The 13,308-nt window shown below is 46.6% G+C and overlaps 1 protein-coding gene across 2 annotated transcripts in view; it reads left to right on the top strand.

Annotated features, from left to right (window-relative positions):
- The window catches only part of Ston1 (stonin 1), a 44,175-nt gene extending 32,484 nt beyond the window's left edge, over positions 1 to 11,691 (top strand). For both annotated transcript variants that reach the window (XM_057766415.1, XM_057766405.1), the window contains exons 2-4: positions 1,015 to 2,976; positions 7,325 to 7,527; positions 8,404 to 11,691. In XM_057766415.1, coding sequence (XP_057622398.1) covers positions 1,062 to 2,976; positions 7,325 to 7,527; positions 8,404 to 8,478 — 2,193 coding nt within the window. In that variant the 5' untranslated portion in view covers positions 1,015 to 1,061 and the 3' untranslated portion in view covers positions 8,479 to 11,691. The remainder of the gene's footprint in view (positions 1 to 1,014; positions 2,977 to 7,324; positions 7,528 to 8,403) is intronic.
- The last annotated feature ends 1,617 nt before the right edge of the window (positions 11,692 to 13,308 follow it).

Here is a 13,308-nt window from a genome sequence, read left to right as displayed (position 1 = left end):
TCCCAAAGTCTCCATTGTGTCAGGGACTTAGGACATTTTTGCCTCCAGTGCATGTGCCTTGGGGGACAGTTCAGACACACAGTCTGGTCTCTTCTGGGGACAGTTCAGACATATAGTCTGATCTCCTCTGGGGGACAGTTCAGACACATAGTCTGGCTCTTCTGGGGACAGTTCAGACACACAGTCTGGTCTCTTCTGGGGACAGTTCAGAGACACAGTCTGGTCTCTTCTGGGGGACAGTTCAGACACATAGTCTGGTCTTTTATGTGGGACAATTCAGATACATAGTCTGGTCTCTTCTGGGGACAGTTCAGACACATAGTCTGGTCTCTTCTGGGGGACAATTCAGACACATAGACTGGTGTCTTCTGGGGACAGTTCAGATACATAGTCTGGTCTTTTCTGTAGGACAGTTCAGACCCACACTCTGGCCTCTGACCTCCCCACTCTACTTTAATTTCCATCTCCCTTCCTTCATTTTTCATTTTTGGATGATATGTTCTTAACTAAAGCAAATCTCTGGGGGGACCCATAGAGTTAGGCTTCTTGATTTTGTTCATTTATCTGCCAAGAATGGCTACTTGTAAAGTTTTTTCTTTTTCTTTTCTTCTCTCTCTCTCTCTCTCTCTCTCTCTCTCTCTCTCTCTCTCTCTCTCGATAGGGTTTCTCTGTGTAACAGCCCTAGCGCCCTGGAACTAGCTCTTGTAGACCAGGCTGGCTTTGAACTCACAGAGATCTGCCTGTCTCTGTCTCCCGAGTGCTGGGATTAAAGGTATGTGCTACCACTGCCAGGTGTATCTTGCTTTTTTGTTTTGCTTTGTTTTTCAAGACAAGGTTGCTCTGTGCAGCTTTGGAGCCTGTCTTGGAACTTGTTCTGTAGACCAGGCTGGCCTCAGACTCACAGAGATCCACCTGCCTCTGCTTCCTGAGTGCTGGGTGGTGTGCGCAACCACTGTCCAGTGTATTTTGGTTTTTAACACTTATTTTATCTGACTTTGTCTTTCTCCTTTGCAGAGATAATGTCCCTGACTCTTTGACCAGACCACAAGCCCACCCTGAAGATGTGTTCTACAAACCCAGGTGGCTGGGTCACCTTCGACGATGACCCTGCTTTTCCATCTTCTCAGAAGGCGAAGGATTTCCCTCTGGAGACCCAAGGTGTTTGCAGACCAAATGGACTGAAGCTGAACCTGCCTGGCCTCAGGGACCTTCCTAGTGCTTCCTCCTCCACCAGCAGCACCCCGCTATCCTCTCCCATGGTTGACTTTTACTTCAGCCCGGGTCCTCCAAGCAACTCTCCTCTTTCTACACCCACCAAAGACTTCCCAGGCTTCCCCGGCATCCCTAAAGCAGGGTCTCATGTGCTTTATCCTATTCCAGAATGTTCTTCAAGCAGCCTCCCGACAACAGCAGCAGGAGCAGGTCCTCCATTATCACTCAGCAAGCCAAGCAGCTTACCCCATGCACAACTGCCCAGTGAGCCCTCCTGCACCCAGCTGCCTCCCAGAGCTGGTCTTGAAGATGACAGCAGCCCTCAGCGGGCCCGAGGGGAGGCGCCACAGTTTGAGTCTTTTCGAGACGACTGTGCGTTTTCCAGCCCATTTTGGAAAGACGAAGGTAGCACTTCTCAGTTCCCCTTTGACTCCCTGGCAAGCAGAAAGCTGTTTTCCTCAAGGGACAAGGAAGTTCCCATGGATCAAAAAAGCCTTAACCAGTGCTCACTCAACTACATCTGTGAGAAGCTAGAACACCTGCAGTCGGCCGAGACCCAGGGCCCTCTGGGAAATGTGTCTATGAGGAGTCTATGTGCTGGAGATACTGCTTCTTTTGTGCCGCACACGCTCTTCCGGAGTCAGCCCAAAGCCGGATGGTCCTTCATGCTGAGGATTCCTGAGAAGAAAAACATGATGTCTTCCAGGCAGTGGGGACCCATTTTCCTGAAGGTTCTGCCAGGAGGGATTCTGCAAATGTACTATGAGGAGGGGCTGGAAAAGCCGTTCAAAGAGTTCCAGCTTGATCCACATTGCAGACTTTCTGAACCCAAACTTGAGAACTTCAGCGTGGCGGGAAAAATCCACACCGTGAAGGTGGAGCATGTGTCTTACTCAGAGAAAAGGAAATACCATTCCAAGACGGAGGTGGTTCACGAGCCTGACGTAGAACAGATGCTGAAGTTGGGGACCACGGAGCACAGGGATTTCCTCGAGTTCCTGACTACTGTGGAGGAAGAGCTGATAAAGCTGCCAGCTCTTGTGAAACCAAAGAAGAACTACGAGGAACAAGAGATTTACCTGGATATTGTGGACAACTTTTGGGGTAAAGTAAGCAAGGAAGACGGGAAATTAACTGACAGTGCTGTAATGACTCAGATCTCCTGCCTCTGCTTTGTGAACGGGACGGCAGAATGCTTCTTAACCTTGAATGACCTTGAACTCCAGAAACGAGATGAATGCTATTTTGAGAAAGAACCAGAAAAAAGGGGGATTGAGATTCTTAACTACCATTTCCATGCGTGTGTGAAAGCTGAAGAATTCAAACAGTCCAGAATCATTAAATTTGTTCCTCTGGATGCTTGCCGTTTTGAACTGATGCGGTTCAAAACGTCATATGAAGGGGATGAGCTTCCCTTTTCCCTGAAGTCCACAGTGGCTGTACAGGGGGCTTATGTGGAACTTCAGGCCTTTGTCAACATGACCCCGAGGCCTCAGAGGTCACCCCATGCCAGTTCCTTGAGGTGCTGTGACAATATCATGATTCACTTTCCTGTCCCAGCCCAATGGATTAAGGCCCTCTGGACCAGGAACCTTCAGAGGCAGAAATCCCTGAAAGCCAAAATGAACCGTCGGGCATGTCTGGGGAGTTTACAGGAACCTGAATCTGAACCTGTCATTCAGGTCACTGTGGGGTCAGCAAAATATGAGAGCGCCTACCGGGCTGTGGTGTGGAAGATAGATCGGCTTCCGGACAAAAACTCAAGTAAATATCCAAGGCCTGGGTTGATTTCCGTAGGAAAATGCTCAGTGTAGCTCCCTACATCCTGGGCCAAAGTGGGCAGAGGCAGCTTGAGGGCTGAGGGTGCGCCAGCGCAGCCAGGCGGAGGAGGGGTGGGGAGTGGGAGGTGGGAGGGGAGGACTAGGCGGGCGGACAAGGAGCTGAGGGTGCACCAGCACAGCCAGGTGGAAGGGGACAGCGAGCTCAATGGCTGCGTTGTTTGTTTTCTGTGTTTAACTCTACCCAGTGAGCTTAACCTCTCCCGCCTTTTTAATATCTAAAGAATTGGCATCCTAGTTTACAGATTTTTTTGTGATGGTAAAGGGAATGTTTACAGGAATGGAGGAGACGAAGGAAGGTAGAAAGGGAGAGAGGAAGAAGTAGGGTGGTCTCCTCTGGCTCCCAGGTGCAGCAGCATCTCATTCTCTGGGATTCTGTAGTTGATTCTGTTCATTGTGGACAGGCTAGACCGAGCCCTCTCCTGGGTGCCTCTGGGTTGCTCCTTCTGGGTTGGTCTCACCTCCTGGGCAGTTCCAGTTCCATTTCTGGTGACCTGGGGTCACACATGTGTCTGAGTCTCCCAAGCATTCAGCACAGAGCTGGATGAAGTTCTTGGAGGAAAGCAATGTAAATTTGTGGACGGAAAGCGTGAAGGACTGGGTCCTCCTCTCACGATCCATTCTTGCTGATCCAGTCAGCTTCCATCAGGGATTCTTGGAAAATGCAGTGCTATAGATGGGATAATTTTCATTAGAAATGTACAGTTACTGCTTCCACTCCACATAGACACTACGTCTGGTCCCAGAGGCTGTCTTAGCACCAATGGAAAAAAGCAGAAATCAGGGTGTCACTCAGCCCTCAGAGGCGGCCTCTGGGTCCAGGAGGTTCCCAAATATACAGCCACCTTTCTGCTTTCCTGTTTTTGTAAAAATGAGAGCCAAGATTCTGATTTTGTGTACTATGTCAGATTAAAAAAGGGCAAATAGATTTCAAAATCAACCTTGGAGAATATGTTATTAAGATTTTCAAATTGAAGCTGGCAGTGGTAGCTCACACCTTTAATCCCAGCACTTGGGAGGCAGAGGCAGGTGGATCTCTGTGAGTTCGAGGCCAGCCTGGTCTGCAAGAGCTAGTTCCAGGATAGGCACCAAAGCTACAGAGAAACATTGTCTTGAAAAACTAAAACAAACAAACAAACAACCAAAAAACAAAACAAAAAACAAAAGGATCTTCATACGGGCTTCCCCCACACGACACACGGAAGGTTTAAATGCTTCAGTAGCCTAGTTAGCTGTATGATCTCTGGATTCTGTCACTCACTGACATGCCCACCGCACAGGAGCTGAGCAGCCCACACCATCACAGGCCATTGTGACCAGACTACATCACACTGCCTCACCTTGCACTGAGCTCTCTTGGCCACATCATGGGCAAATATTGTGACTGATGAGAGTCACATCAAGGCTGAGTGGAATGTGGCATCTGTGAATGACAGTGTGAGGTACCTGGGAGGATGACAGGCTGAGGACCCTTTCTGCCCAGAGCGGTTAGGCTCCTCAATCTCCCAAGTTTGCCTCTGGTACCTGCTGCATCCCATCTGTGGCTCAAACTCTCCTTGGTTATGTCAGCAAGCTGCAAGTCACACGCAAGGACCAGTCCAGGAGGCAGGTACACCATAGGCTGGACCTGATTTTCCTGGCTACATCATTCAGGTCTGTAGGGAAGTGGTCCTCACCCTGGGAACATTCAAACATACTGGGGCCTGGAGCCTTCCCAGGGATGCTGCTGTAATCTACATGATAGGAGCCTGATAATGAGGTTATTTGAAATAGTCAGCTGTTCAAAATCTCTTAGCACACTCTCTCTCTCTAGTCAAAGCTCTTCCTTTGTTGTTCATAGCATGGAGGAGAAGCCCAAGGGCGCTGAAGTTCCCTGAAGGTTCATGGAGACCTTCAAATGGGGATGTGGCCGCTCTTTATCACCTACACTAGGCAGATGTGCACAGGAAAGGTCTGGCTGAATAACAAATATCTGGATGGATTCATCAAATCAGAATTCCCCAAGTTTGCCCCCAATTCATCTTCATACCCCAGTGTTCTGCTGGAGTGCAAGCATATGAAAAGCAAAAGAGCTCGTTCATCAAGAGGGACAGAGTGGGAGAGAAAGACACTGGAGACAATGGTAGCCACGGGCATTTAGAAAGGGGTGCCGGAGCGAGACTCACATCCACGGGCATTTAGAAAGGGGTGCCGGAGCGAGACTCACCAGCAGCTGTAGCTTTCGGTTCCCACAGGTGCATTTCTGCTTCGCTCTTTGCCACCAGCACCTTGGTTCTTTGCCTCGCGATTTGGTCCTCCTACATCCATTGTCTTCTGCTCTCAGTAGCTCAACTTCAGATGTGGAATCCGTTGGGTCAGGAGAGACTGGATATCAACCAGGCCTGAGAAGACTTTGTGGTCTGCTCTGCCTGTACTGAGTTAATTACTAAGGCCCGACAGTGCCCTCTCGTGGTCAGTACCGAGACAACAGACTTTTCTATCATTTCTGAGATTGACAAGTGTCTTTTAGGCACTGATCCCGGTCTCCTCAGCTCAAAGTTTGAATGAGAATTTATTAGTAAACACCATAGAGTGTCCAAAAGCCTGGAAAAAGAAACCAGAAAACTTGGGAGAAAAACGATTTCATCAGAAGCTTTTTAGGAAAAAGGAAGTGTCGTTTCTATCATTTAAAAAGTCTTTAACTCAGATGTATTCCCATTTTCAGTGTGAAATTTCCCTAAGAAATTTTCCTGTACGATATGAACATCAAATTAAGTAAACGTCAGTGTCATTTTTTAAGTCGAAATATGTAGAATACACAGTTTCCTGACTGGCAAGGGTTAAGTTCAGCTTGTCTCTGCTGTGTACTTACGCTGGTTGCCTATCCTCACAACAGCCTTGTAAGACCTCGTTGGGGAAACTGAGACGCCGAGAGTTAGGTAGCTTGCCTAGGGTCACACAGCTCTTAAGTAGCAGAGCCGGGCCGAGAATTCGCGTTCTAAAACAGTAATTGAACAGAAAAGCCATGGCTCAGTGTAGGCGTCCTGGCCGCTGCTGGGAGCCTATGGCCTCTCGGAGGCCACCATCATCCCATTCTCTGTGTTGGTGCTGTGGGCGAGTGTTGGCTGGCTGATTGATGGGTGACTTTTCTAGGCCTTTTACAGCTTCAGAACCCGATCTGTCTCCCTACCAGAAACAGGTTGCAAGGAACGAAAGGTGATTTATCTTTTAAAATCAATTCAAGCAAAATCTTTTAAACTCGTGTTTTTGTGCCTAGGGCTATCCTCTGATGAAAAATTTTTTTATTGAGATGTCTCAGTGGCACAGGAATTTAATCTGGCTTTTGAAATTACTGCTTTATTTTTTTAAAGTTACTTTTATTTAAAGATAGATTAAACTGGATCGATTAGGTGCTATGAACAGTGTGCGAGGACTTGGGACATTTGTGGGGTTTCTATAGCAACACACATTTTACTGTTTTGGTTGTTTGTTTTGAGGTGAGGTTTTAGGCTGGCCTCAAACTCAGATGCAGTCTAGAATGACATCACACCCCAGTCCTCTCTAGTGCTGGCATTGCAGGTGTGTGCCTGGCTCCAAAATATTAATCCATTAAAACTCCCTTCCCTTGCAAACGCTATGTAACCCCCATCTCAACTTTCTGAGTAGACTCAGTACCCCTGGGTCTGGCACAGCGCCGGGCACAGCGTCGGGTAGCTCACTGTCACAATTCGCTTCAACGAGAACAAATGGAAATACTGAAGGCTGGTCTGCCCGTCTCTCTGCTGTAATCTGTTCTAGTAAAGGCTTCCCGGGACAAAGAGCGGGAATTTCAGGAGTAAGAGAATCTATTCTACTACGACAGAAAAGTACCGTGTCAAAACTCCAAGCCTAACTTTGGAAAGTCAGGCTTTTGAAACTGTATAATCTCATTTGAAGTCTGTCTTTGCATTATCTAAAAATAAACCCTGTTTGGAAACGGTGACTGGGAATTATTGGAGTTTATTCAGTCTGCACAGGACAGAGGTTTCTAGGGGCCTGAATCACACTGCGGTCATAGAAATATTGTTCTTATCTTTGGGTCAGAGAACCTTCGTAACATTTGTGATAGAGTTGATCTGTGTGAGGACAGAGGGATGGTACTTTAGGAACTGGTGCTCCAGGCAAGGCTCTGGGTTCTTCCCACTTGGTGCCCAGTTGTGTCTGCTGGTGGAGCCGTCATTGTAGGGAGAAGCGCATGCTGTAAACTATGCTTTGCCTTCGCATCCATTCCGACACTCTGGTTTGATTTCTTGTAGGTCCTGACCAGCCCCATTGTCTGTCATACAAGTTAGAACTTGGATCAGACCAGGAGATTCCCTTGGATTGGTATCCATTTGCTACTGTCCAGTTCTCAATGCCTGAAGCCTCAGCCTCGAGGACAGAGGTGAGGTGTCTGGGAGTGGAGAGTGATGTCCAGCCTCAGAAGCACACGTGTCTGCGGGCTTGCTACAACATCCAGGTATCCTGAGTGTCTTGGTTAGGGTTTCTAGATCTGGGGTGGGGCCTGGCCTGGCTGCAAATACTCAGTTTTCTCCTTAAGAATCAGTCAGTCTGCCGGGCGGTGGTGGCGCACGCCTTTAATCCCAGCACTCGGGAGGCAGAGGCAGGCGGATCTCTTGTGAGTTCGAGGCCAGCCTGGTCTACAAGAGCTAATTCCAGGACAGGAACCAAAAAAGCTACGGAGAAACCCTGTCTCGGAAAAAAAAAAAAAGAATGAGTCAGTCTGTCTGTCTCTCCCCTTCTCATTTCTCTCCACAGTGATATTCAACAAGGCTCAGAACTCAGTCATGGAAATTAGTGGTCACCATTGACAGCTCTTGAGAAATCTGTGTGTGTGGCCCCACTGATTTCTTTCTCTACAGATAAAGTTAGTGAGGGGCAGCTGGCACATTGTCCTTTCCCCTCCCCTAAAGGCTACCCCACCTCCTGCCCCAGCAGCCAAGAACTGTACTTCAGAAAACTGGCTTTGCCCATGTCTTGTCTACTCTTGGGTCAGCTTGTTCCAGTGATGGGGAAATGCAGTCACTTAAGGACCACTGAATGCCCCTCTGTAGGGACATTCCGTGTCAGCTTCCCAGAGCATGGCAGATTTAAAATGAAAATTGTGATGAAAGCTATGACTTCAGAGAGCTTTAGGTTTGATTCTAGAAGCAAGGATTGGGAGCTTGGTTCCCACAAAACAAGAATGCCTCGCTATTGAACTGGTGTGGATCAGTGGAGGGGCTGTGTCAGTCCACAGGGTAGTCAGCCGGTGTCTCATCAGGTGTAAACCGTATCAAAGAGCTGGTGTCTGTCTCGTCTCTAACACTGTCAGTGCTTTGATTTCTTCTAACAGGTTGAAATTGAAAAGAAGTGGATCCAAATAGATGGAGAAGACCCAGATAAAGCCAGTGGCTGTGTGACTCAGTAAACGATGATGCCCCCAGCTCAAATACGAAACCCAGGCTGGGCCAGGAAGCTCTGCTACAACATGGTCGGACTGAGTTCTAAGTAGCATCCTGAAGCCACAGATCCAGTGGATTCTGGAGAAACGTACGCCCCAATGCAGGCCGTGTGAATGCTACTCTTCTGATAGATTTTTGCTCTGGGAATGTGAGCAGGAATGTGTCCATGGTCTGTGCCAGTTCTGTCTTCTTGAAAGTTGGTGGAGCTCTTTCTGATGGGAAACCTGCTGGCCAGTTTGACTGGAGGGTATTTGGGCTTTCTTCACCCAGTGACTTTGTTTTGTAATCCGGGTTAAGTGATTTCCCTGGCTTTCAGCGTAGTGATTGAATGAGAATGGACCCCATAGGCTCATTTATTTGTTTAGCACCAGGAAGTAGAACTGTTTGGGAGGATTAGAAGGATTGGGAGGTGTGGCCTGATTGGAGTAAGTGTGATCTTGTTGGAAGAAAGTGTTTCATTGAGGGGCTGGGCTTTGAGGTTTCAAAAGCCATGCTAGACCCAGTCTTTCTCTCTCTACCTGTGGATCAGGATGTAGCTCTCAGCTAGGGCTCCAGCATCATGAGCACCCTCAATTTCCTGCCCTGCTCCTGCCGAGATGATAAGGTACTCACCCTTCGAAAACCAGCAAGCTAATAAGCAGCTCCCCCCATGGCCTCTGCATCAGCTCCTGCCTCCAGGTTCCTGCTCTGAGTAAGTTCCTGTCCTGACTTCCTTCAGTGGTGAAGTGATAGGGAAGTGTAAGCCAAACTAATCCTTTCCTCCCCAACTTGTTTTTGTCATGGTGATTCTTCACAGCAATAGAAACCCTAGCTTGAACCATTAGATGTGGATCACCAAGGAAGGCAACCAAAGGAGACAGAGCCCCAATTAAGCAATGTGCTGAATATGGGTGTGGAATGCATGGGCTGAAATGGAGATTTGGATGTATCTGTGATTGTGAATTATCTATGCTCCTGTCCTGTGTCAACACTGGGGAGTCATCCTTGGCTGTGTCTTTCCCTTGCTGTGGGGTCATTTTCAAAATGCCTTTGTATTCTGATTTGTGATCCAAAGAAATTATTTCCATTGATATACATATTTTGGAACGAGTCACTAAAATACAGTGCTTTTTGGTCCAGGGAGAATTCCTTTCAAAATGAGATCAGAATCATTGGACACAAATTAAAATATTTATCTTCATTAAAGGTGAACTTTAAAGTTCATGAGTATGGTTTTCTGAAAGTAGCAATGCTAGGACCATGTCTGGCCACAGTGTTTCCCGTTATTAATGCAACCCTCTTGCTAGAAGGCTAAGCCTTTGGCTTGATTCTGTATGCTGGCGCCATTCAAATTCTGCTTTATTCAAACTCTGCTTCGTTGAGAGTGTTTTCTTGGGCTGGAGAGATGGCCCAGCTGTTAAAGACTAGGCTCACAACAAAAGCCATGAGAGTGTTTTCTTTGGAAGATGTGCAAAGTGAGAGGCACTATGTAATTCTAGCTGTAATACTGCAAGGAGATAGTTCAACTCTTCCGAGTCGGAGGAATGGCTTGATGGTTCCGTTGTCTAGTGAGATGTCAATGGCATTAGTAGCTAGAACTCTGCCTGGAATTTCCTTTAGTACTTACCATGACAAGTCAGAATCCTAAAATTTATGAAATCGACTTTCTGAGGATTTTTGTGTGTGTGTGTGTGTCTGAAGAGTCCTCCATGTCGTGTTAATACATGTTCGATTCATGTTGAGCCCTATCTGAGACTGAAGACTTCCTTCCCTACTCACTGGGCTTGTTTTGCATCAGAAAGTGACAACACAGCTGTTTTGTTGGCCTAAAGAATTTATTTCATGCATCTATCTTGTGTTACATTCATTTTGTCTCTTCATATAGATAACAGCAAGCATCCATGATGGTTTGTACCTATCAGATTTCATTGCTCTTACTTCACTGTGATGGCACAGAAAACAGAAGTCCATGCCGATGGGTTATATGGCTCTCCTTTAACTTTGTTTGGCTTGAGGCTCATTGGTGATGTGTAGAACACGTATGTATGCGAGTGCATACTTTGTAAAAACCCCCGCTGTCTTTCCTTATCTTCCGGAGTAGGCATACTTTCTCTTCTGTCTGCTTGAAACAAATATGCGAAGTGTTGCCGGGAAATCCCAGGGAAGTTAGCTGGGTTAATTACATCTTTTTCTCTGAGGTGTTTTCTGGCCTCCTGCCCGGAAAGAACTCACAGTGGATGCAGATGAACTTAATGCATATTCATATTGCAAAAGAAACCCAGCAAAGGGCCCCAGGCATTACTCCTTCTCCCCTGGAGGTTGACTAGTATGTGTGGGTCACACTGCTGGGGTCTTTAAGTCACAAGCCACCCAGACTTCAGGACCATCTCAGGCTTCAGTAAGGGAAGACTGCCACACACCCAAGTGAGTTTCTGGAGCAATGCAGGGCGCAGCTGCATGATTGTTAATTTGCACATCTATCAAGGACCTCAGATATCCATTATTTAGTGTTAAATTAACATCAGGGATGAGAGGCTGGAGGTCATATGTGACTCCTGAGCTCTGTGTGAAAACTTAGCCAGTGTAAGAAGTAAACTGTCTTTAAGGGGCCAGCAGTGATCTTCAAAAGCCCTTGCTTTTAAAGGAGGCCCAGAGGGAATTCTAGAAAAAAAAAACACTTCTTTGTAACATTTTAATTTAGATAATTTCTTTAGACCATTTTGGAGTCTGTGGCCAACTTCAAGGACACCAGCAGTTTATAACTTGTTCTTCTGCCTTCACTGCCCTGGTCGGGTCATCTAGCCAGCACGGGGCCATATTAACTGTTAATAAGTTCATGGGGTTGGTTGTTATATGATCAGTTATTCAGGTCTGAGGGCAGGAACACTTCTCGTGTCCATTGGAACAGCTAAAGTTAATCAATTACAAAGGAACTGCAGCTCTTCGGCTTGCCTTTAGGACTGGTGTGTGTATCCGAGACCTAAGCACCTTTCATTCAGGAGGTATGTGTCTGATCTCTCCCCTTTCTTACAAATTCTCTTAGATGGTGTTCCTTAACAATGACTTATGTTTTACTCGTAGTATGACTTTTTTGACCTGTCATAACAAATACAGAACAGATTGAAATTTGATAATCATGTAACAAAGTATTTTGTAGATTACATATTGATTTTTATAAAATTAAAGACGTATTTCAAATGGTTCTTACTGTTTTGTGGACTCATTTCTTCTGCAAGGCCTGGGACTTTTTTTTTTTAAGGTGTGAAATCAATTTCAATAACCTCTTTGACAGATAGATGCATACAGCTTCACTGTTATGGAGTCCCTCAACATGGCATCTTGGCCTGGAAAACGAATATCACCAAACTCTTACTGGTCACATTATAACTGCTGAATCAGAAAAGATTTATTTTATTACTTATGTGTGCGTGCGCGTGTGTGAGCACCTGAGTGCAGTGCCTGTGGGATCCAGGTGGAGTGCTAGACCACCAGCGCTAAGTTACAGGCAGCTGTGAGCCGCTGGATAAGGGTGCTTGGGAACTGAACTCAGCTACTCTGAAAGAGCGGTATAGATTCTTAGATCCTGGTCATCTCTCTAGTCCCAAGAGTGATGTTTTTTTAGATGATATAATCATAACACATGTGATACAGAACTGGCCTGAATTCTCTTCCCTGAGAACTAGCTTCCACACTACTACAGGGTACCCTGCAAGCTTCCAAAGGAAGGAAGCCACCAATGGTCCTACCTAGCTATGATGCCTAGGAATTAGATCAACGGCCAGCATAGCACAATAACCCTCAGGGTGCAGTCATGGCGGGCATACCTTGATGGTCACCAACAACTCTCTAATTGGATCTGCTCAACAGAGGGAAACCATGCCTGGTACTAGAACCCCAACTAAATACTCAGTGCTGATGAAGTCATGGGACTGGAGGAGAACCCATAACCACTGCTTTACTAAGCCAGAATAATCCCTAATGTCCTTCTAAGCATTGTCTCTGTCTTAGTGTTCTATTTCTGTGAAGTGAACCATGGCCACTGCGACTCTTATAAAGGAGAGCATTTAATTGGGGCTGGCTTACAGTTCAGTGGTTTAGTCCATTATCAACATGGTGGGACATGGTGGTGCTGGAGAGGTAGCTGAAAATTCTATATACAGATTGGCAGGCAGCAGTAAGAGAGAGAGAGAGAGAGAGAGAGAGAGAGAGAGAGAGAGAGAGAGAAAGAGAGAGAGAGCCTCTGAGCCTGGTTTGGGCTTCTGAAACATCAAAGCCCACCCTGGTGACACTTTCTCCAACAAGGCCACACCCACCCCAACAAGGCCACACCTCCTAATCTTTTCAAATAGTGCCACTCCCTAAGCATTCAAATATATAAGCCTAAGGGGACCATTCTTATTCAAACTGCCACAATCTTTATACCCACAGATAAATGTAGTCCAATCCCCTCCTCAGGGAAACTTCTCTTGGCAATAGATGGAAAACTCTATGGAAAACCACAACCAATCAAAATGCAGAATTGTGGAGTTCAGTCCCAGGGATAGATATATCCACAAAAACATCCTGTACCTGAGGCTCAGGGAACATTGCAGAAGAGGGGGCAGAAAGATTGTAAGAGCCAAAAAATGAGGGGATTCACTGTGAAATTGTTTGCTAGTAACACTGAAGCTATACCCATAAAGTCTAACACAACTTCCCCAACATGAGCTGAATCAAGATGCCACCAACAGACATGCCAAGTAGACAAGGAAAAGCCCAGGAGGCCTCAATCCTACATAAAAAACTAAAGGCAGCTGAAGGAAGCTGGTGATGGGAGG

Source organism: Chionomys nivalis, chromosome 1, assembly GCF_950005125.1.
Source record: "Chionomys nivalis chromosome 1, mChiNiv1.1, whole genome shotgun sequence".
In the NCBI taxonomy this organism is placed as follows: Eukaryota; Metazoa; Chordata; class Mammalia; order Rodentia; family Cricetidae; genus Chionomys; species Chionomys nivalis.
This window is presented reverse-complemented; position numbering and strand designations above follow the sequence as displayed.